The 25,384-nt window shown below is 41.4% G+C and overlaps 1 protein-coding gene across 1 annotated transcript in view; it reads left to right on the top strand.

Annotated features, from left to right (window-relative positions):
- The window catches only part of GTF2A1L (general transcription factor IIA subunit 1 like), a 183,424-nt gene that overhangs the window by 137,570 nt on the left and 20,470 nt on the right, over nucleotides 1-25,384 (top strand). Inside the window, exon 5 of the mRNA XM_053712719.1 lies at nucleotides 2,924-3,166. Coding sequence (XP_053568694.1) covers nucleotides 2,924-3,166 — 243 coding nt within the window. The remainder of the gene's footprint in view (nucleotides 1-2,923; nucleotides 3,167-25,384) is intronic.

The following is a 25,384-nucleotide window of genomic DNA, read 5'->3' as shown; positions in this document are numbered from 1 at the left end:
CCTCTGAAGATCCCAGATTGGGACATAACTGCTTATTATGGATGCAGTTAGGGCACTGAAAAACTATTTGCAGGATATTAAAGGGACACTGTACCCAAATTTTTTCTTTCATGATTCAGATAGAGCATGCAATTTTAAGCATCTTTCTAATTTACTCCTATTGTCAAATTTTCTTTATTCACTTGGTATTTTTATTTGAAAAGCAGGAATTTAAATTTAGATGCCGGCCCATTTTTGGTGAACAACCTGGGTTCTCCTTGCTGATTGGACAGCACCAATAAACAGTGCTGTCCATGGTTCTGAACCACAAATTGGCTGTCTCCTTAGCTTAGATGTCTTCTTTTTCAAATAAAGAAAGCAAGAGAACGAAGAAAAATTAATAGGAGTAAATTAGAAAGTTACTTAAAATTGCTTGCTCTATATGAATCACAAAAGAAAAAATTTGGGTTCAGTGTCCCTTTAAGGATTTACGTCGGTCTTCTAGCTTGTTTGTCCTATTCTTAGGTAACTATAGGGTTGGAAGGCTACTTCTGTTTCTTTAGTTAAATACTAAAGGGCTTGATTCACAGGGTTTACTTGGAGGCGTAACAATCACCGCCTTCACGAATTACAGCTCATTCAACTCGTTCTGTTCCTAAATCTTGGGCTTTTAAAGATGTGTCTTTAGTAGAATAAATTACAAGACTGCAATTTTATCAAGTTGATGTGTTTTCTTCAGCGTAAGAAATTTTTAAAAATTTGATGTGGAAGATCCTGGTAAATAGGTGCCTGCCTTTCCTTTTTTCATAACCCTCACCATCTTAAAAAAGAAAACATAATTTTTTATTTTTACCTGATAAATTCCTTTCTTTCTTGGTGGTGAGAGTCCACGAACCCACCCATTTCCTAGTTAACGGCAGTTCTCTTTACTCTTTTTACTATCTTTCTTACTTCTTCCTCCTATCATTTGCTATACGTACTACCGAGAGGAAATGGGAAGTAGGAGGAATACATAAAAGCTCTGGTGTGGGGTCTTTGCCTCCTCCTGGTGGCCAGGAGATAAATTCCCACAAGTAAGGATTTTCATGGACTCTCACCACCAAGAAAGCAAGGAATTTATCTGTTAAGAATATATATTTTTTTTCTCTTATCTTTTGTCGAGAAGCAAGGATGTAAGCTCAAGAGCGTGCATGTGTCTGGAGCACTATAAGAGTAAGAGCTTGTGATTTAGTTGAAAGGATTTTTATTAACATCATAGCATCATAACTGTTACAGTACAACTATCCATATAAAGCACATGATCAGAAAGTCTTATTTTTCACATATAGGATTAGCATTGAAATGACTTATCCTTCAGATAGGCGGATGATATCTAATGAAAAAGTTCTTAGAAATGTCCTTGGATATGGTTTCAAAAAGTCCTTCTCTTGGGTGAAGAAGTTCCGTTACAGCCTACAACAATCTAGTGTGGATATTTTACAATTTTATTTTTTAAACGTGAACAAACTAATAAACAATTAAAACATTGAACTTCAAACTTATGTTCCTTGCTGTGATTACTTTTGTAATTTATATTTAAAGGATCAATAAAGTCAAAGTTAAACTTTCATAATTTAGATAGAGCACACCGTTTTAAGCAACTTTCCAATTCACTTCCGTTATCTAAATGATATACGTATATTCGTTTTGTGAGTCGCTGATAGCTGCTCCATGATGCATTAGGAAGTAAAATGCAACTAACTGAAGTTTGTTAAAAAATACAAATAAATATATCCTACTACTCATATGAAATTTTAACAAAGTGCCTATGCATTTTATTTGTATTATATGTATTGATTATGCTATTCTGATGTGTTTAGTGGTACTTTAAATTTACACTTTCAGTTTTGTCTGGAGGTCTATAAGTGGTACTGAAGAGACCAAAGCAACATGCCTGCAAATAATCAAAAGCAAGTTGCCATTACTGCAAATTAGGTGTTATAGCAGCTCTGAAGTTATACATTTAAAATAAAAGCAAAAAATACTTGATAAATAACAGTAGGATTTGTTCACCTCTTATTTTAATATATTTTCTTACCTTCGATTCATCACCCTGCCCTAAAGGGCCATCTGTATAATGGGTCCTAAAGAGACCATGGGATTCAGGCAGCACTTAAACGGATATGAAACATATTTTTTTCTTTCTGGAATTAGAGCATTTTATTTTTTATTTATTTTTTTAAAATTCTTTTTATTGAGAGTATCACACATGAAGAACCATAGTTACATCAGATATCAAAAGAACAAAAGAATCAAGCACCAACGCAGTTGGGCACATTGTCATATATTAATCTTTCAACACAACCTTAGTTCCGATGCTAGAGCATTTTATTTTTAACAACTCTCCAGTTTATCTCTATGGTCTAAGTTGCTTCGTTTTCGTGGTATCCTTTGCTTAAAAGTATTCCTAGGTATGTTCAGGAGAAACAATGCACTAGTGGGAGCTAGTATTTCTGCTCCTTCAACAAAGGATAATAAGGCAAATTTGATTACAAAGGTAAATTGGAAAGTTTGTTTAAAGCTGTGTTCTCTACCCGAATAATAAAATAAAAATATTGGATTTCATGTCCCTTTAACAGGGGAATCATCACATGGGGATATAATACAAGTTACAAAGCGGTGGTCGAATTACTTGTTCGGGTGATTGACAGCGAACATTCAGTGTCTGCTGCATACTTGCTGCAAAGACAGGCTGACAGTTTTTTTAAGTTGGGGACATTGTCTGACCATCCGTCCTTTAGTACATGTGCCCTTTTTCTTTGATGCCCCACTTGAGTGGACTCAAAAAGATTTGCCTCCACTGGTTTAAGGATTGTTAGTCTGGAAGGATAGTTAAGTTTTATATAATCTATTAAGCTTTTACTATTTTTTTCCATAGCGACAATAACATAATTCTGCTTCTTAGGTGCCTATGTTAGGGAAGCAATTGATTCCCAACAATGTTGAGATAATCCAAGTGGATGGACCAGGTGATACCTCATCAGATGATGAACTAGGAGCTATACAAGATGTTGATGAAAATGAATTTCTTGGTATTATTGACACAGAAGATCTTAAAGCTTTGGAAGAGGAAGACAGCGGATCTAATGAAGACTCAACTAGCAATAGCAGTGATGATGATGATCCTGAGATAGATATAATTGAGGAGGTAATGTTAATATTGCATGTTTATAAATTATCTACAATTAATGCATGTGATTTATTAAATGTTAACTCATTTTCTCTGTATTATGTTTATTGCTTATGCTATTCTTATGTGTTTAGTGGTACTTTAAATTTACACTTTCAGTTTTGACTAGAGGTCTATAAGTAAGTAAAAATTGGAGAGACCAAAGCAACATGCCCACAAATAATCAAAAGCAAGTTTCCATTCTGCAAATTAAGTGTTGTTATGGCAACTCTGAAGTTATCAATGGAAGTGGGGAAAAATAGGGAACCAAAGACTATATCACTATATACCTCACCAAAAAGTACAATAATAAGGGCAAAATATCCCCAACAAACTATCCTCAAAGTGTGAGGGGTGCTCTATGCCAAAGTATGATATAGAAAAAAAGAGTAAAGCAGTGACACCTACAGAGCACTCATACAGTAAATCAATCAATAGGAAGAGGAAAGGGTAATACCTATCCATAAAACTTAACATTTAATTATATTATATAAAAATAAGAATAATGTACATGTACATGCAAGAAGGCTTAGATTAAAATACCCTAAGGTAATGAATCCCAACAGCCTGGAGAATCAATGAGAAAAGTGAAATTCACATATCAAATCTATTTAAACGAACACAAAAGCAAGTAGTCCTGATAGCCAGGTGACAAGTAACACCAAAAATATTTAACTAAAGCTAGAGGAGAATCCTCACACTAATGACACTAGCTAAGGTGTTGACTTGTGAGAGTCGGTATTACCAGGGTGGTCACAGAGGCAAATAAGCAGATTAAACTATCAAATAAATCTCCTAATCACAAGAGGCTGAAGGTAATCAGAGATGAACGCACCTGATGCGCATTTCGCCTATACGGCTTTGTCAAAGGCTAACCTGAGCCGTAGTACACTACGTCTAGAAATACTGGTAACTGGACAATCAAAGGGACGTAATGTAACACGCCTCCTTAACAACCTATCACAGAACACAAGAAGGTTCTTTGATAATGACTGGTCACGTGATGTCATGCCATTACGGAAACCCTGGCAACGGATAAATATTCATAGTTAATATAACGATTTCCAAAACGTAGCTACGAATAACAATCAATGTATAAAGATCACATAGTATGACTCTGAATTCCACATTAAGGCCATACCTTCCCCAAGCCTTTTATCCTTTAAGAGATCCCTCTATACATATATCAAAACAGAATGCACCTGTCATGGTTTATTTATTATATATTTCCTACCTGTTCTATATTAATTTTTTTGCATATATTTTGTATTATTAAACAACAAAAAGTATTGGTGCACATCCAACCACTTAAGTCCACTCTTTCATGGCATATTTGTATATGCTTCTGTCTGCCAAATATACCTACATAGCTTCTCATAAGATTGGGATAAACATCTTGCAATAATATTGGCTTATATTTGAGCTGCAAAAACAAATATACTTCTATCTGCTAAATATACTTACATAGTTCAAATAAAATTGGGATTAACATCTTGCAATAATATTGACTTATATTTATGCTGCAAAAAAATTTTTTGCTGTAAAAAATGCCTTTAAATGAAATGGGATCTTAGTCACACAATATGATCATATTCTGCTAAGCCAGTCACCACTTACAAGGTGTCCCATAGTAGACTGGTCCTAACACTAACCAGTTTCCATACTGCAGCAAGTCATGTCTACACAGTGTGAAGCTTTCTAGCTTATTAAGTATATATTGTGTATTATTATTTTTGTATTTTATTGTACCCTATTGTATCAATGCAATGTTTTGTGGACCCAGGACATACTTGAAAACGAGAGAAATCTCAACGTATCCTTCCTGGTAAAATATTTTATAAATAAATAAATTATAAATAGATACAAGTTAACATAAGTAAAGTTTAATGTGCTAGAATGGGTTAACTCATAATGACCGAGAGGTGAATATTAGGTAAGATGGGAATAAACCATTGGCTGGTCAGTAGACACATGGCATCATGACGTAATAATCTCCATGATAACAAAAATCATAATAATAATACCCCCTGGGTTTGATCCATAATACCCAAGCGAAATATAGAGATCTAATAAGATTCAAAGTGAATACCAGACCCATAATAGTAGTATTACTCGATGTGGTAAAGAAGATTATTCCATAATGAGCGGATGATGTGTACCTGGTAAGAAGGGAATTTGTGACATCAGAATTTCCTTGTTAACAATAAATACTCAAAATTAAGTCCGCAAAACACACTAAGATGAATGTACCGATCCATCAACATTCATCATATCCAGTGACTTAACGTCACTTTTAAAACCATAATAGTCGATGGAGATATCTGTCAATAAGTAAATGAAGATGAAATCTCTTAGAAGACAAATATACATCTAATTTGTTAGCATTTACATTCCATGCTAATCAAATTCATTATTCCCATTATAATTTCAAAAGAGATTTTGTTAGTAAGGAAGCATCAGTGACAGATACTAAAGCCTAAAAGCGGTCACTAAATGTATCATCCTCATATAATGGCAATGACCAATATAAATCTAATTTGCAAGAATTTACGTTCCATGCTAGTCCACTTCATTATTCCCATAATATTTACAAAAGAGATATTATTAGTAAGGACGCATCCAGTGACAGATATTAGAACCTAAAGCGGTCACTAAATGTATCATAATATAATGGTAATGAAAACAAGAAAGCTTGTTCCGTAAAATAACACTGAGATTGAAATCCTCGTAGTAATTAAGACTAGGATTGTTCATAATTCATAATACGTATAAAATGCCATATTAGTCAGAGTAAATGTGCAGATATTATAAGGACTAGCATGAGATATGTGTGTGTGTGTGTGTGTGTGTATATATATATATATATATATATATATATATATATATATATATATATATAGAGAGAGAGAGAGAGAGAGAGAGAGAGAGAGAGAGAGAGAGAGAGAGAGAGAGAGAGAGAGAGAGAGCTATTGGGGTACAGATCAAAATTAGCAATACAAAATGCTTCAGAAAGGTAATCATAGCATATAAAATAAATCATTAAAATCACTTTTCTTCCTAAGATAGGGAGAGTCCACGACTTCATTCCTTATGGTTAGGAAATACAATATCTGGCCACCAGGAGGAGGCAAAGACACCCCAGCCAAAGGCTTAAATATCCCTCCCACTTCCTCATTACCCCAGTCATTCTTTGCCTTTCGTCATGTTAGGAGGTGGCAGAGAAGTGTCAGAAGATTCGGCGAGTCCTAAAAAAGGGTATCTGCCCTTCGAGAAAGGACTGGAGTTTTAAGTAGTCATGTCAACCTCTCAGAGTATTGATGAAAGTTAGAGTCTGGAGATGCGGGGAAAGTTTTTCTGCAAAACCATCCAGACTACTGCTAACAGCTCCTAAGCAATCAGTGTTGACGAGTTTCACTGCCTGCTTTCTCTCACTCAAGTTCATCCAGGAGTGCTGCTATAAGACTCTGACACTTGAGATGATGTGCTCTGTTCCACAGCATGGATCCTGGAGGTAAGATTGTTTCAATTTTTACACATAAAACGCTATAACAGGGTCACAGTGTGGCTCCTTTATACCACGGTAGGATCCAGGGTTAATATCCTCTGAAGTTTATTGAACAGTTGGGGTTAATAAATCAGTGTATTAATTATTTACGTGCTGCTTTGTGTGATTTTTTTTTTTCCTGGGCTGATAGACTGGTGTTTTTGGCTGGGACAAACAGGTTTCACTTTTAAGTTTCACTTTTGTCTTGCACTCCATGTGACCGGGTGTGGTCTATGTTCATTTCCTCCATTCCAGCTGAGACTTGAACCTTTCCCTCTGTTAACTGTCTGGGTCTAGGAGGTGGTGAGTGTCCCAGCCATTGAGAGTATAAAGGTGCAGTTTTCTATAATAAAAAACATCTTTATTTGTGTTCTTCTGTGGGTATAACCTGAGCTATGGAGGACTCTGACATGTTAGAAGGTACTCCTTCTGTACTAAATCATACCTGTTTATATTGTGAAGAGACCATGGTTTTCCAGCCCACTCAATTATGTTCTACATGCCTTAACAAAGTTATAAAGTCTAAGAAGGGAGACATGCCAGTTAAGATGGCGAACATTATTAAGAATGAATGGTAAAGAATTGGTTCTTCCTTTTCCCCCTCGTCTACTTTTTAAAAGTTGTTCCCAGTCCCGGACTCTCAACTGGATTTGTGGGGCTCCATTCCTAAGGTGGATGGTGCTATCTCTACGCTTGCTAAACTTACTACTATACCTCTTCAGGATAGTTCTTTGTTCAGCGAGCCGATGGATAAGAAAATGGAAACCTTTCTGAGAAAGATGTTTCAACATACAGATTTTTGTTTCAACCGGCGACTGCAGTTGCCGCGGTTGCAGGAGCGGCTACCTACTGGTGCGACTTTGTCGGAACTCATTGAGGTGGAGTCTCCCCTCGAGGATATTCCAGACAGAATTAAAGCTCTGAGAATTGCTAATTCTTTTATCTGTGATGCGAACATACAAATTATTTGCCTAAATGCAAAGGCCTCTAGCTTTGTGATCCTAGCCCACCGGGCGCACTGGTTGAAGTCTTGGTCTGCGAATATGACTTCTAAGTCCAGACTCCTTTCTCTTCCCTTCAAGGGAAAGATTTTATTTGGTCCAGGCCTGGACTCCATTATTTCTACGGTTATCGGAGGCAAGGGTGCCTTCCTACCGCAAGATAAGATTAACAAGTCTAAAGAACGACAATCTTCTAATTTTCGTTCCTACAAATCCCAACGACAGCAATCTTACAAGCCCGAGCAACCCTAGAGTTCTTGGAAGCCGGCTCAGTCCTGGAATAAATCCAAACAGAAGAAGCCCACCGAAAACAAATCGGCATGAAGGGGCAGCCCCCGATCCGGGATCGGATCGTGTAGGGGGCTGGGCAGACTGTCTTTTCTCAGACGCCTGGTTCAAGGATATACAGGATCCGTGGGTCCTGGAGGTGGTATCTCAGGGATACAAGATAGGCTTCAAATCTCATCCGCCAAGGGGCAGATTCCGTCTCTCGAATCTGTCTACCAGACCAGAAAAGAGGGATGCCTATCTAGGGTGTGTTCGGAATCTATCCTCCTTAGGAGTTGTTGTCCCGGTGCCGATCGAAGAAAGAAGTTTGGGATTTTATTCAAACCTTTTTGTGGTCCCTAAGAAGGAGGGAACTTTCGCCCAATTCTGGACCTAAAGTGCTTAAGCATATTTCTCATTGTCCCTTTCTTCAAGATGGAGACAATAAGGTCCATCCTTCCTTTAATTCAGGAAGGCCAGTTTATGACCACTATAGATTTGAAGTAGGCTTACCTTCATGTTCCAATCCACGGGGAACACCTTCAGTTCCTGAGGTTTGCATTCCTGGACCAGCACTTCCAGTTCATTGCCCTTCCGTTTGGCCTAGCTACTGCTCCAAGAATCTTTACGAAGGTTCTGGGGGCTCTTCTAGCCATTGCCAGAACTCAGGGTATTGCAGTAGCCCCATACTTGGACGATATTCTGGTGCAAGCACCTTCCTTTCGTCTCAGTCTTCTTTGAACACATGGATGGAAGTTAAACTTGGAAAAGAGTTCTCTTATCCCAAGTACTGGGGTGGAATTCCTGGGTACTATAATAGACTCCATTTCCATGAGGATATTTGTAACAGACCAGAGACATTGCAAGCTAACTTCGGCATGTCTTGCCCTCCGGACCTCCTTGAGTCCCTCGGTGGCTCAGTGTATGGAGGTGATTGGTCTCATGGTGTCCTGCATGGACATCATTCCTTTTGCCAGGTTCTGTCTCAGACCTTTACAACTGTGCATGCTGAGGCAGTGGAACGGTGATCATTCAGATGTGTCTCAACAGATCGTATTAGACGGTCGAGAGAATCGCTCTTCTGTTGGCTCTGTCCAGATCTGTCCCGAGGTACATGCTTCTTAAAGGGGCACTGAACCCAAATGTTTTCTTTCATGATTCAGATAGAGCATAAAATTTGAATCAACTTTAATTTACTCCTATGATCACATTTTATTTGTTCTCTTGCTATCTTTATTTTAAAAGCAGGAATGTAAATCTTAGCAGCCAGCCCATTTTAGGTTCAGCACCATGGATAGGGCTTGCTTATTGGAGGCTAACATTTACCCACCAATAAGCATAACCTAGGCTCTCAACTAAAAATGGGCTGGCTCCAATGCATCGTATTCCTGCTTTTTTTTTTTTTTATTTATAAAAGCTTTATTGAATGAACATGCTTTACAAGATATAGATATACATTACATAGATCAAGTTGTATACAGCAAGTAATACTCATAAGTCTGGAGCTTCCAACCTTATACAACTGCTAATAGCTCCGATAAGTATGTTTCCTATGTTCATTACACAAAAAGGATAAGTAATTATTTATAATTAGTAACATTTGCTTATATCCTATGCTAATTACTTTTTTTTTGACAGGCCAGCTGCACCAAGCTAATTCTGCTTTAGGTAAGAATACTCATATTCCCTGACTCATTGAACACGAGTTGACTGATAGTACAGCTAGCCTATCCAAATGTCCACTAAAATAGCGGATCTGAAAGTAAAGAGAGAACAGAAGGCGCAGTACAAGTGCCCAGAGGGAAGAGAAGGAGGAAGAAAGAAAGGAAGAGAGAGAAAAAAAAAAAGGGGGAGGGGAAGGAAGAGGGGGAAGTGTTGGTTATGGATGGGGTTTTAAATAAGGCCAGGGAAGAACCGACTACATTTATGGATTGTTTATGACTCCGGGTTCCTTATCATAAGTTTCTATTTCTAAATTGATTTACCCTCCCAGAGCAGTAACATATATTCATGAGTGACCAGTTTACCCGCTTTGAAGTAGTGGTACCTTTCCAAGTTCAGCAAATCTCTCACCCCACTTCTCCACTCTCCCACATCAGGGACTTGTGCTGATTTCCAGAATTTCTGGATCAGGCTCTTAGCAGAGTTCAACATAAGTACGAACAATCTTTGCTTTGCCTCTTCAGAGATCTTAGGGAGTTTATGTAGTAGTAGATAATATGGGTCTGGGGGTATAATGATGGTCAGTATTTTGCTACATTCTGCAAACACTCCCTCCCAGAACGGTTTTACCCTCCTCTCCGCAGTCTCTCCAGCACCCCCCTCCCATGTGAGGGTAGATCTTTTTTAGCCTTTGGGGGGTAAGATACCAACTACTTAGAAACTTATAATGCATCTCCTGCAGACGAGCCGATACCGAAGCTTTCTTTGCTTTACCAAAAATTTTTAGCCACTCCTCAGTATTCAAATCACTACCAAGTTCTTTATGCCAGGCATCCACATAAGAAGGCAAGGTGCCCTCTTCTCTAACCAGCAGCATCTTATAAAGCCTCGATATTAGATGGGTCTGTGCTCCTTCTGTGGTGCAGAGCACCTCGAAGGGAGTTTTCTGTCTGGAGAATGACTCTTTGTCTTTAATACTGTCATAATAATGATGGAATTGCGCAGTCCGAAACCATGATCCAAACATCCAGTCATCCCACTCAACCAGCTCTGTCTGCGGTCTGACCTTCCCCTGATGAATTGTGTTGGAAATGGCTGCATCAGCTAGTGTATAAAGTGAACTTCGGCTGTATGGTCTGTTAGCCAGACCGTTGTCTGGGTTATCTCAGACCGGTGTGACTGGAGCTTTCATTGTTGAGATTTTGCTCTCTACTTTTATAAGCTCATCCCATATCCTGAAAACATCTCCCATCATGGGATATTGCTTTATCTTACCAGGACGCTTGGAGGATGCAACCCAGGCCAGTGAGCCCACGTTACTCCTCTGCAAAATATCATTGTCTAGTCCTATCCAGGCTTTACTGGAGGAGTTGTGACACCATTCCACCAAGCGCTGCAGACCTATGGCCTTGCCGTAAGTGGGGGACTCCCAGTCCTCCTCCTGTCTCTTGGGAGATACAGCGATCTCCTGTTCACTCTAGGTTTGTTCCCACTCCAGATATGTTTCAATTGCTACTTGCACCTGATGCATAATATGTGATGCAATCAAAAGTGGGACCGCCTGCATGATGTACAAAACTCTAGGTAGAATGTTCATCTTGGCGACGTGTATACGTCCAATCCAAGATATGGTTTTGTTTTTCCATGCATTCGTGTCACGGATAATGTCGTCCCTAATACTTTTGTAATTTATATCAGTAATTTCTTTAACCGTCGGTGCAAGCGTGATGCCAAGGTACTTCAAGCGCCCTGGAGCTATCTGAAGAGGACCCTGCATCTGCAATGTATCAATGACACTCTGTTGTTCCGTAATGTTGAGGATCTCCGATTTGGCCAAGTTAAGCAGGAAGTCGGACACTCTCCCGTATTCTTCGAACTCAAAGATGGCAGCTTGGAGAGAAGTCGTATTGGTCAATGTCAGCAGAATGTCATCTGCGTACATCGCCAATTTATGTTCTGTATGACTTATTTTAATGCCCTGGATGGCTGGGTTGGCACGGATCTTGCAAGCCAGCACCTCCACCACCAGTGCAAACAGTAGCGGTGAAAGGGGACACCCCTGTCTGGTGCCGTTCGTGATTTGCAATGGCTCAGAGAGAGTACCATTGACCCTTACTCTCGCCGAAGGCGATGATTACAAGGAGAAGATTTTTTGAATAAAACCCGGTCCGAATCCAAATTTCCCAAGTGTGTGCCTCATAAACATCCAATTGACCCGATCAAAGGCTTTCTCCGCATCCGTTGACACTAATGCCAACGGTGCGGATTCCGCCCAGGCATGTGAGATCAACTGGATAACCCGCAAGGTATTATCCCTTGCCTCTGTGGATGGGATAAAGCCAGTCTGGTCCACAGATATCAAACGTGGCAAAAAATTTGAGCCGGTTAGCGATAAGCTTTGCTAGAGCCTTGACATCCGAGTTGAGGAGAGATTTTGGCCTATAATTCTCGGCCATCTCAGCAGACTTACCAGGCTTGGGAATTACAGTGATGAATGCCTCAAGCATTGTACTGGGCAAGACCGGGTTCTCCGTTAGAAGATTAAACATTTTGAGCAAGTGAGGTGTCAGCACATGCAGAAATGACTTATAATATTTTATGCCAAATCCATCCGAACCCGGGCTCTTACCCGTAGGAAGGTCTTTGACTGCCAGCGATATCTCTTCCGCTGTGAATGGCCTCTCCAATAGGTCTACCTCTTCTTTGGTTAGTGTAGGGGTGTCAACCCTTTCGAGATAGTCTGTTATCTCTTGTTCCACTACAGGGATCACCTCTCCTCTTGGTTCCCGACCACTGGGCTGGCGAATATTATATAGAGCCTCATAAAAGTCTCTAAACACATTTGCAAATGATTGCCCGTCTTTTTGCATGTTACCGCTTTTGTCAGCGATTTCATAGACATATGTTTTAAGTCTCTGTCGTGCAATGGCACGAGCCAGTAGTTTCCTGGCTTTGTTTCCTTGTTCAAAAAACAGTTGCCTGAGTTTCAGAGCTTTAGCCTGATTCTCTGCTTGTAAATGTAGCAAAAGTGCTGCCCTAGCCTCAGCTAGTTCCTGCTTTAAAGTTTCACTCCTGGGTGAATCTTTGTGTGCTTGTTCCGCTTTTGAGACTTTGGATAAGAGAGTGTCATATTGTTCTCTCTTTTTACGATTTTGTGCCGCTTTATGTCTGATCAGGATACCTTGGATCACACATTTATGTGCCTCCCACACCGTGGTATGGCACACCGAGCCATCTGAGTTGAGCCTAAAATATTCTTCGATACCATTCTGCAACTCCTGATTAAGTATAGGGTTGTCAAGCATGGTGTCATCCAATCTCCATAAAAAAGGTGCAGTCGGTATTTCAGGCCAGCTAATAGAACATTTCACTGGCGCATGGTCCAACCATGTGATCAGTCCAATGCTGCTGCTGGCTATCAAAGAGAGCCCCGCTGAGTCAGTAAATAGATAATCAATTCTTGTGTACTTCCCATGTGGATGGGAATAGAAAGTATAATTTCTGGCTGTAGGGTGAAATGTGCGCCAAATATCATGCAAGACCATTTCCCTCAAGGTTTTAGTAAGATGCTTAAGTACAGGGAGTGCAGAATTATTAGGCAAGTTGTATTTTTGAGGATTAATTTTATTATTGAACAACAACCATGTTCTCAATGAACCCAAAAAACTCATTAATATCAAAGCTGAATAGTTTTGGAAGTAGTTTTTAGTTTGTTTTTAGTTATAGCTATTTTAGGGGGATATCTGTGTGTGCAGGTGACTATTACTGTGCATTACTGTGCAATTATTAGGCAACTTAACAAAAAAACAAATATATACCCATTTCAATTATTTATTTTTACCAGTGAAACCAATATAACATCTCAACATTCACAAATATACATTTCTGACATTCAAAAACAAAACAAAAACAAATCAGTGACCAATATAGCCACCTTTCTTTGCAAGGACACTCAAAAGCCTGCCATCCATGGATTCTGTCAGTGTTTTGATCTGTTCACCATCAACATTGCGTGCAGCAGCAACCACAGCTTCCCAAACACTGTTCAGAGAGGTGTACTGTTTTCCCTCCTTGTAAATCTCACATTTGATGATGGACCACAGGTTCTCAATGGGGTTCAGATCAGGTGAACAAGGAGGCCATGTCATTAGATTTTCTTCTTTTATACCCTTTCTTGCCAGCCACGCTGTGGAGTAGTTGGACGCGTGTGATGGAGCATTGTCCTGCATGAAAATCATGTTTTTCTTGAAGGATGCAGACTTCTTCCTGTACCACTGCTTGAAGAAGGTGTCTTCCAGAAACTGGCAGTTGGACTGGGAGTTGAGCTTGACTCCATCCTCAACCCGAAAAGGCCCCACAAGCTCATCTTTGATGATACCAGCCCAAACCAGTACTCCACCTCCACCTTGCTGGCGTCTGAGTCGGACTGGAGCTCTCTGACCCTTTACCAATCCAGCCACGGGCCCATCCATCTGGCCCATCAAGACTCACTCTCATTTCATCAGTCCATAAAACCTTAGAAAAATCAGTCTTGAGATATTTCTTGGCCCAGTCTTGACGTTTCAGCTTGTGTGTCTTGTTCAGTGGTGGTCGTCTTTCAGCCTTTCTTACCTTGGCCATGTCTCTGAGTATTGCACACCTTGTGCTTTTGGGCACTCCAGTGATGTTGCAGCTCTGAAATATGGCCAAACTGGTGGCAAGTGGCATCTTGGCGGCTGCACGCTTGACTTTTCTCAGTTCATGGGCAGTTTTCTCCAACATAGGTGTGTCCGGTCCACGGCGTCATCCTTACTTGTGGGATATTCTCTTCCCCAACAGGAAATGGCAAAGAGCCCAGCAAAGCTGGTCACATGATCCCTCCTAGGCTCCGCCTACCCCTGTCATTCTCTTTGCCGTTGTACAGGCAACATCTCCACGGAGATGGCTTAGAGTTTTTTAGTGTTTAACTGTAGTTTTCTATTATTCAATCAAGAGTTTGTTATTTTGAAATAGTGCTGGTATGTACTATTTACTCAGAAACAGAAAAGAGATGAAGATTTCTGTTTGTATGAGGAAAATGATTTTAGCAACCGTAACTAAAATCCATGGCTGTTCCACACAGGACTGTTGAGAGCAATTAACTTCAGTTGGGGGAACAGTGTGCAGTCTCTTGCTGCTTGAGGTATGACACATTCTAACAAGACGATGTAATGCTGGAAGCTGTCATTTTCCCTATGGGATCCGGTAAGCCATGTTTATTACGATCGTAAATAAGGGCTTCACAAGGGCTTATTTAGACTGTAGACTTTTCTGGGCTAAATCGATTCATTATTAACACATATTTAGCCTTGAGGAATCATTTTATCTGGGTATTTTGATATAATAATATCGGCAGGCACTGTATTAGACACCTTATTTCTTAGGGGCTTTCCCAAAGCATAAGCAGAGTCTCATTTTCGCGCCGGTGTGGCGCACTTGTTTTTGAGAGGCATGGCATGCAGTCGCATGTGAGAGGAGCTCTGATACTTAGAAAAGACTTTCTGAAGGCGTCATTGGTATCGTATTCCCCTTTGGGTTTGGTTGGGTCTCAGCAAAGCAGATACCAGGGACTGTAAAGGGGTTAAAGCTTAAAACGGCTCCGGTTCCGTTATTTTAAGGGTTAAAGCTTCCAATATTAGGTTCTACTCCAATCTGTTCATAGTTCCCAAAAAAGAGGGAACGTTCAGACCAATCTTAGATCTCAAGATCTTAAACAAATTTCTCAAGGTCCCATCGTTCAAGATGGAAACCATTCGAACTATCCTTCCTTCCATCCAGGAAGGTCAATTCATGACCACGGTGGATTTAAAGGATGCGTATCTACATATTCCTATCCACAAGGAACATCATCGGTTCCTAAGGTTTGCATTCCTGGACAAACATTACCAGTTTGTGGCGCTTCCTTTCGGATTAGCCACTGCTCCAAGGATTTTCACAAAGGTACTAGGGTCCCTTCTAGCGGTGCTAAGACCAAGGGGCATTGCCGTAGTACCTTACCTGGACGACATTCTGATTCAAGCGTCGTCCCTCCCTCGAGCAAAGGCTCACACGGACATCGTCCTGGCCTTTCTCAGATCTCACGGCTGGAAAGTGAACGTGGAAAAGAGTTCACTATCCCCGTCAACAAGGGTTCCCTTCTTGGGAACAATTATAGACTCCTCAGAAATGAGGATTTTTCTAACAGAGGCCAGAAAAACAAAACTTCTGGACTCTTGTCGGATACTTCATTCCGTTCCTCTTCCTTCCGTAGCTCAGTGCATGGAAGTGATCGGGTTGATGGTAGCGGCAATGGACATAGTTCCTTTTGCGCGCATTCATCTAAGACCATTACAACTGTGCATGCTCAGTCAGTGGAATGGGGACTATACAGACTTGTCTCCAAAGATACAAGTAAATCAGAGGACCAGAGACTCACTCCGTTGGTGGCTGTCCCTGGACAACCTGTCACAAGGGATGACATTCCGCAGACCAGAGTGGGTCATTGTCACGACCGACGCCAGTCTGATGGGCTGGGGCGCGGTCTGGGGATCCCTGAAAGCTCAGGGTCTTTGGTCTCGGGAAGAATCTCTTCTACCGATAAATATTCTGGAACTGAGAGCGATATTCAATGCTCTCAAGGCTTGGCCTCAGCTAGCGAGGACCAAGTTCATACGGTTTCAATCAGACAACATGACGACTGTTGCGTACATCAACCATCAGGGGGGAACAAGGAGTTCCCTAGCGATGGAAGAAGTGACCAAGATTATTCTATGGGCGGAGTCTCACTCCTGCCACCTGTCTGCTATCCACATCCCGGGAGTGGAAAATTGGGAAGCGGATTTTCTGAGTCGTCAGACATTGCATCCGGGGGAGTGGGAACTCCATCCGGAAATCTTTGCCCAAGTCACTCAGCTGTGGGGCATTCCAGACATGGATCTAATGGCCTCTCGTCAGAACTTCAAAGTTCCCTCCTACGGGTCCAGATCCAGGGATCCCAAGGCGGCTCTAGTGGATGCACTAGTAGCACCTTGGACCTTCAAACTAGCTTATGTGTTCCCGCCGTTTCCTCTCATCCCCAGGCTGGTAGCCAGGATCAATCAGGAGAGGGCGTCGGTGATCTTGATAGCTCCTGCGTGGCCACGCAGGACTTGGTATGCAGATCTGGTGAATATGTCATCGGCTCCACCTTGGAAGCTACCTTTGAGACGAGACCTTCTTGTTCAGGGTCCGTTCGAACATCCGAATCTGGTTTCACTCCAGCTGACTGCTTGGAGATTGAACGCTTGATTTTATCGAAGCGAGGTTTCTCAGATTCTGTTATCGATACTCTTGTTCAGGCCAGAAAGCCTGTAACTAGAAAGATTTACCACAAAATTTGGAAAAAATATATCTGTTGGTGTGAATCTAAAGGATTCCCTTGGGACAAGGTTAAGATTCCTAGGATTCTATCCTTCCTTCAAGAAGGATTGGAAAAAGGATTATCGGCAAGTTCCCTGAAAGGACAGATTTCTGCCTTGTCGGTGTTACTTCACAAAAAGCTGGCAGCTGTGCCAGATGTTCAAGCCTTTGTTCAGGCTCTGGTTAGAATCAAGCCTGTTTACAAACCTTTGACTCCTCCTTGGAGTCTCAATTTAGTTCTTTCAGTTCTTCAGGGGGTTCCGTTTGAACCCTTACATTCCGTTGATATTAAGTTATTATCTTGGAAAGTTTTGTTTTTAGTTGCAATTTCTTCTGCTAGAAGAGTTTCAGAATTATCTGCTCTGCAGTGTTCTCCTCCTTATCTGGTGTTCCATGCAGATAAGGTGGTTTTACGTACTAAACCTGGTTTTCTTCCAAAAGTTGTTTCTAACAAAAACATTAACCAGGAGATTATCGTACCTTCTCTGTGTCCGAAACCAGTTTCAAAGAAGGAACGTTTGTTGCACAATTTGGATGTTGTTCGCGCTCTAAAATTCTATTTAGATGCTACAAAGGATTTTAGACAAACATCTTCCTTGTTTGTTGTTTATTCAGGTAAAAGGAGAGGTCAAAAAGCAACTTCTACCTCTCTCTCTTTTTGGATTAAAAGCATCATCAGATTGGCTTACGAGACTGCCGGACGGCAGCCTCCCGAAAGAATCACAGCTCATTCCACTAGGGCTGTGGCTTCCACATGGGCCTTCAAGAACGAGGCTTCTGTTGATCAGATATGTAGGGCAGCGACTTGGTCTTCACTGCACACTTTTACCAAATTTTACAAGTTTGATACTTTTGCTTCTTCTGAGGCTATTTTTGGGAGAAAGGTTTTGCAAGCCGTGGTGCCTTCCATTTAGGTGACCTGATTTGCTCCCTCCCTTCATCCGTGTCCTAAAGCTTTGGTATTGGTTCCCACAAGTAAGGATGACGCCGTGGACCGGACACACCTATGTTGGAGAAAACAGAATTTATGTTTACCTGATAAATTTCTTTCTCCAACGGTGTGTCCGGTCCACGGCCCGCCCTGGTTTTTTAATCAGGTCTGATAATTTATTTTCTTTAACTACAGTCACCACGGTACCATATGGTTTCTCCTATGCAAATATTCCTCCTTAACGTCGGTCGAATGACTGGGGTAGGCGGAGCCTAGGAGGGATCATGTGACCAGCTTTGCTGGGCTCTTTGCCATTTCCTGTTGGGGAAGAGAATATCCCACAAGTAAGGATGACGCCGTGGACCGGACACACCGTTGGAGAAAGAAATTTATCAGGTAAACATAAATTCTGTTATTTTGCGCCTTGGTTTTTCCACGGCGTCATCCCACAAGTAAGGATGACGCCGTGGACCGGACACACCTATGTTGGAGAAAACAGAATTTATGTTTACCTGATAAATTTCTTTCTCCAACGGTGTGTCCGGTCCACGGCCCGCCCTGGTTTTTTAATCAGGTCTGATAATTTATTTTCTTTAACTACAGTCACCACGGTACCATATGGTTTCTCCTATGCAAATATTCCTCCTTAACGTCGGTCGAATGACTGGGGTAGGCGGAGCCTAGGAGGGATCATGTGACCAGCTTTGCTGGGCTCTTTGCCATTTCCTGTTGGGGAAGAGAATATCCCACAAGTAAGGATGACGCCGTGGACCGGACACACCGTTGGAGAAAGAAATTTATCAGGTAAACATAAATTCTGTTATTTTGCGCCTTGGTTTTTCCACACGCTTCTTGCAACCCTGTTGACTATTTTGAATGAAACGCTTGATTGTTCGATGATCACGCTTCAGAAGCTTTGCAATTTTAAGAGTGCTGCATCCCTCTGCAAGATATCTCACTATTTTTGACTTTTCTGAGCCTGTCAAGTCCTTCTTTTGACCCATTTTGCCAAAGGAAAGGAAGTTGCCTAATAATTATGCACACCTGATATAGGGTGTTGATGTCATTAGACCACACCCCTTCTCATTACAGAGATGCACATCACCTAATATGCTTAATTGGTAGTAGGCTTTCGAGCCTATACAGCTTGGAGTAAGACAACATGCATAAAGAGGATGATGTGGTCAAAATACTCATTTGCCTAATAATTCTGCACTCCCTGTACTTTGAGGGGGATGCTGGAAAGACCATCCGAGGCATCTATTTCAGGGTTAAGCGAGACATTAAAGTCCCCACCCACAAAAAGGGTCCCCTTCTGTAGCTCCATGATTTTATGTGTCACTTTCCTAAGAAACATGTCCTGTAAGGAATTTGGTGAATAGATATTAACTAATGTGACATGTTTGTTAAAGATTGTCCCGATCAATATCAGATATCTGCCTTCAGGATCTTTGTGAATTTGGTCCAATCTGAAAGGTACCCGTGAGTGAATTAGAATACCCACCCCATTCTTTTTTGAAGGCCCTGAAGCAAAATATGCCGTCGGGTAGTGGTGACTATACCATTTGGGCTCGCTAAGTCTGGAAAAGTGAGTTTCCTGTATGAGGACTATATCTCCGCCCATTTTATGAAGGTGTCTGGTGACAATGGACCGCTTTCCCGGGCTATTAAATCCTTTCACATTTATGGTAATGAGATCTATGGGGTTAGGCCCTCTATTTCTCTGAGGTGGGGTCATTGTAATGTCTCCAGTTAAGGGAAGGTGAGAGGGGGCAGAGGGCGGGAGAAGGGAAAAAAAAAAAAAGTTTTCTGTGCAGTTGTTAGAGGAACAGTAGAATGTTAGTAATATTTTGTGAGATTATCCTCTAGACTTAAGATTTTATAGGCAGGGTGAGACAGGTGGGTGTCTAAACCCTCAATATCCACCAAGAAAATCTCCCTCCAGAAATTGAAGTGAAATTAGAAAGAAAGAAATAGCAATCTAATAATCTAATCGGATATAAAGTTAACTAGGGGTAGTAGCCCCATTACTCTCAGTTCTTGATAAATACATTTAAATAAAACAAAACTTTTGTAGGTAAGTGCAACCTGAAACTTAAATCTGTTAGTACATTTGCATAACGAGAAAAAGAAAAACTCAAACATTTTCAGACAATAAGACCTTGCCCTATATCCCATTGCCATAACTATTCATAGTAAGTGCCTGTGCTCATTCCCTGAGTTCTAAATAGCTACATATAAAGCCCCTACTATAATGGAGACTAATAACTGTGATAGCAGCTATATTCGCTCTACCCTTTCCTCTGAGCTTACAATTTTAAGCTATAAAGGCCAGGACTGTTCTGCCTAATGAAAGTTATATTAGCTAGGCCCTCCTATAGGCTTTTCATAAACTTTATAGCACGTCCCAAGAGAATGACTTACCAATTCCTTATAGCTCCCATGTGCCATGTCTCATTGCTGACCTGCATAGAATATCCATATGAACCGGATAGTTAGAGATACATTATAAAAGAACAATACAACATTACGTATCTCTTCACGATAGATTAAACCATACAGGAGTGTGCATATGATAACTATAAATGAACAATGCAACATTACAAACCCCTTTCTAACTAATTATACCGTTCAAAAGTATGTATAAGGTAGCTTTGAGTGATCTTACATGGCTACCTTTTCTTCATTTCTACCTGCCCTTTATATATGACAATACTGTCCATGTTATGCAGAAGCTTGGGCCTCCTGCTGCAGCTGGATGAAGTCTCCATGCATGAGATCCAGTGTAGTTACCACTAACACCCCTGCACCTGTATAAATATTAGAGAGTCAAAGTGATAAGGATAGTCCCCAACAATTAGTGGCAGACACGCTTCTCTAGGTATGGCAGAGATTCTCATCATACCACAGTGTTCTCTGAAAGATGCAGGAGGGTGCATGGTTCTTTTGCTTCTGACAGATTAGCAGCTTGTCATTGTGGATTAGGCACCATAGGGCCCGGTAGGATGATGACTATGTTTCTGTTCTTTGCCTCTGTACCTGGCACTGGGTAATCAGCTAAATCAGGCACTATTGCTAAAGGTAGAAGTTTGTCTGTCTGACATATGGGTAAGGGTATTTCTTTAGCAAACAAGAAGGTTAGTAAGTCTGACTATGCATATAGCGCCCATATTCAGTCCTGACGAATTTCCTCTTCATGTGCCCCCTGTACTGGAGGGACAGGGCCCAACATCCGATCTAGTGGCTGTATCTGCAGGCCTAAGGTCTGGTTGAATGCTGGTAGATCAGCCGGGGATTTAAGGGTGGCTGTTGCTCCATCCTTGGAGTCAATAAGGCTGGTGGGGAATCCCCACCTATACGGTATATTCTGAGCTTGGAGCACTGTTGTGACATACCGAAGGTCCCTTCGCTTTTGAAGAGTGGCTGGACACAAGTCGGTAAACACTTTAATCTCTGAGCCATCATATGCGACATGTTGCCTATTTCTGGCATGCTTTATGATCTCCTTGTCACGATAGGATAGCAATTTAACAATAATGTCCCTTGGTGGGGCTCTGGATGGCGGCTTGGGCCTAAGTGCTCTGTGTGCACGCTCAATCTGTAGATCTTCAGCCCTAGGAGTGTTCTTTATACATTTAAACAGTCCCTGTATATACTGCATTATATCTGGTGGGCTAATAGACTCAGGTACTCCTCTGAGGCGCAAATTATTGCGCCTACTCCTGTTTTCCAGGTCTTCTATTCTTTCTGTTAAACTGTGTATAGTTGTTTCTTGTGACTGGAAACAACTAGACTGGTGTTGCAAGTCTGAGCGCAGAGTTTCTTGTGCATCTTCTATAACTACTACTCTGTGGTCTATTGCTGTAATGTTCTGTGTGAGTTCACCAAACATTCTCTTAACATCAAGCTTTGCTTCCTTTATGTCATGTTTAGAAGATAGATGCTTTATGTCCTCTTTTGTAACATAGCTACTCAGTGGGTTCTCTGTCTGATGTGTCTGCGCCACAATTTCCTGGCCACCTGGTCTAGTTAAATCTTTTGCCATGCTTACTGCTGTTTCAGGCTGAATGAGGTAGCTTTCTAGGCTGGTAGATTGAGATCCCTTAGTGGGTTTAGACACTCGCTTATTAGCCATATTTCTGTGTATAGTAAGGCAAGCTCTTTTAGGTTTATTATTTAAAAAGAAACTGTTGCAGTCCTCTGATAGAAACCGGCAATTATGCAGTGTCAGTGGCCTCCTCTTTATTAAAAATAGCCCAGCAGTTGTCAGTCCTTTCAGATCCCACTACTAAGTGCTGTGTGAGGTGTATTAATATCCCTTCACTTAGGCGGCAATGCCCACGATCCGAATCTAGCCAGATCAGTGCTAAGCAGTTCTAGGAGGCTATGTGTATGTGTCAGGTAGATGAGCAAGGCCTTGCGTTAATTACCTTATCGGTCGTTCCAGCCTGTCATCGGACCGTGTCCCTCACAGGATCTCTGACAGATCATGCGCCCCATACGTTCACGGCTCTTCCGTTCTCTGCAGCTGCCGCCAAACCTATGCCCGGCTTCGTTTGGCCAAATTGTGCTTTTCCCGGGCTCCAAGTTATTACTGCCGAGTCCTCCTTTTCCCCAGCTCCTTTCTCTAGGGACCGTGCAGTTTCTCTGTGCTAGCGCTAAGTAGTCAGCGTTCCGGTCTCACCAGGGAGAATAGGCCCAAAGTGCGCCACCAGCCTGCCCGTCCTTTATTTCAATTGTGCAGCAATTATAGGGTAACCATCAGAAGCTAATGTAATCCGGCACTCGTGCTATTTTATATATAACAGGTTGCACTACTCTCTGTCTGAGAGTTTTGGAGCTTCAGAGCTCGATCAATGTGCGGCCATTAGGTATCGTTGCCAGGCTCCGCCCCCGTATTCCTGCTTTTTAATTAAAGATACCAAGAGAACGAAAAAAAAAATAATAGGAGTAAATTAGAAAGTTGCTTAAAATTGCATGCTCTGTCTGAATCATGAAATAAAAAATTGGGGGGGGGGGGCGTGTCCGAACTGCGACTACACACAGTCGCATTTTCCCTGAGCTCTTACAGAAATCTTGATATCCGCCGATAAAGAGATATTTACAGCAAAAATTTTCACCATCCGTGTATATGAACAAGTCTGCCTGGCAGCATCTGCATTTTTTGGGAAAATTGCGCTGTATTCGTGACGTTGGAGGCTGGCATCGGACATAGAAGGCCTAGAGCGGCGGCTCATACATAGGCAGCGCCACCCCCCTCGGTGAACCGAGGGTTTTTGCCTTAATTGGGGCTCCACAAATCCCGTCAGTGTCACACAATCTTATGCAGCACTATACCAGCAAAAAAGCTCCCGAAAACGGGAAGATATCTTCACTTACTTCTCATCCCTGTATTGCAATAATGGCTGCCACACAGGAAATAGGCCTGCAAGCACGCTTTGACTACCACATTGAAAGATTGGAACGCTGCTTCCAAACCTTACTTGCAAAGGCTCCTTGGGACTATTTCATGCAGGTTCATCAACAGCAGAAACAGCTCAAGCAAGCTCCTATAACTGTGGAGGTAGATCCCAATCAAGATACATTTAAAACTACTGGACCTCCGTTGACACCTACGTGCGCAAGGGGACCTCTACATTCTATTCCACAACCGACAAACTGCATGGCGGGAACCTGTGAGAGGGCTAAACCAGAGTGTGCTGCTGATGTCGAGACTTCACCCAAAAAGATGCCTACAACCACAGCAACCAACGGCGTTATCGCAGCAGAAAAGAAAACAGGTGATATAGCTTTAAAGCTCCTGGCGCTAAATGGGACCTTGACAAGGGCAGAGCCGGCGAGAGGGCTCGGGGCATACTCCCGGGTTGCCTTAGGCACCGGACTGACCTTAGCTACAGCGTGCATTACCAAGCCTGTTAAATTGGGACTTCTGTATAACCAGCTAGGCTCTGCTGAGGTATCCTTTTCTGAGAACTTGAAAGTGAACTTCCTTAAATTAGCTATCTCAAATCGATGCTATACCTACAGCCCAGGAGGTCAGAATTGGGGTGTTGGGACGTTGTTTTCTTCTGAGGACTATATGTGGGCAGCAGAAGCTGGAACTTAGTGCAGGCTCTTGCCGGGTGCACACGGTTTATTACATGTTAAGGGAGAGTTCTGACTAACTCCAAACTGTTTCTGTTCTGAATTTTGTCCGTTATTGGGGTGCACTAGAGTACATAATCTATCTTGTAATGACGCAGTTTTAGTGTCTCTACATAACTCATTATAGTTAATTATATTGCCAAGCCGGAACGGTGCCAATGAGGCCTTCACTTATTATTTACATAGCCTACTTCCTGCGGCTTACGGCCGGAGCCGGGGAGGGGGATATACTTGTTTGCAAAAGGCTTGGATTAAAGAGGGTTTGATTTCAGCGGTTAGCCTAATAAGTTTATTTATATTGCACTGTGTTTTTTATGCCTACTAACCAATTATTAAGAATAATGTGTTGGATGTCTGTTCTCTCCCAATATTGCTCAGAATGTAACGTTGCTCCTGCTTCGTCCTTATATATATTTGTATGCTTTCTGGGGGTTAAGGGGGGGGCCCTAGGGAAGCATCCTACAATATACAACACGAATGGAGCCTTGTGTATTTAAAATGTAGCACTGTTTACTGGTAATCAGAATGAGAGAATTTTTATTCATCGCGTTATCCCATATATATGACAATTCATTAATACATAGCTCATAGCAAAAAACATCCAACACGCAATCCTATAAAGCACTTTATCAGTGGGGCACCGCAACTCATTATGTTTTCTTAAAATTGAATTGATACAAACTGTTATGTTAGAGAGGAAGGTGGTAGATTTGGAAGTTTTACTTTTTCTTAACTATTGTCTCCCAATATTTAGGGCCCGGTTTCAATCTTATTTGTGTTAAAGCTTAAAATTACCATGAGAGCTCCCAATTAAGGTTTTTGCATCTTTTAATTTAAGGACAGGAAAGTCTTTACAGCATTATTACTTTAGAGATGCATTTTTTTTGTTTTCTTCTGTTTTTGTTCTTTACTTTTAAAGCCCTATAAAGAATTTTTGTCATACCATGGACCCAAGAGTGATCCACTGAATCTAGATAAAAGGGGAAAATGAGGGGAAAGGTTATTCTATCTTGGGCGCATCTTATGTCTTTTAATATGCAATGAATATATGTAATGTTGATTGTAATTTGCAACCACTGTTTGTTAAAAATTTTCATACCCTCAATAAAAATATTAAAATAAAAAAAAAAAAAAAATTGGGTTTAGTTTCCCTTTAAGACCATCCGGGGGGATTGTGACTACGGACTCAAGCCTATACGGATGGGCAGCTATTTGGGGTGCCAGGAAGGCACGGGTTGTGGACTTAGGAGTCC

The sequence above is a fragment of the Bombina bombina genome, chromosome 4 (genome assembly GCF_027579735.1).
Source record: "Bombina bombina isolate aBomBom1 chromosome 4, aBomBom1.pri, whole genome shotgun sequence".
NCBI classification, from domain to species: Eukaryota; Metazoa; Chordata; class Amphibia; order Anura; family Bombinatoridae; genus Bombina; species Bombina bombina.
The sequence above is the reverse complement of the archived record's forward strand: the minus strand, read 5'-3'. Positions and strand labels throughout refer to the sequence as shown.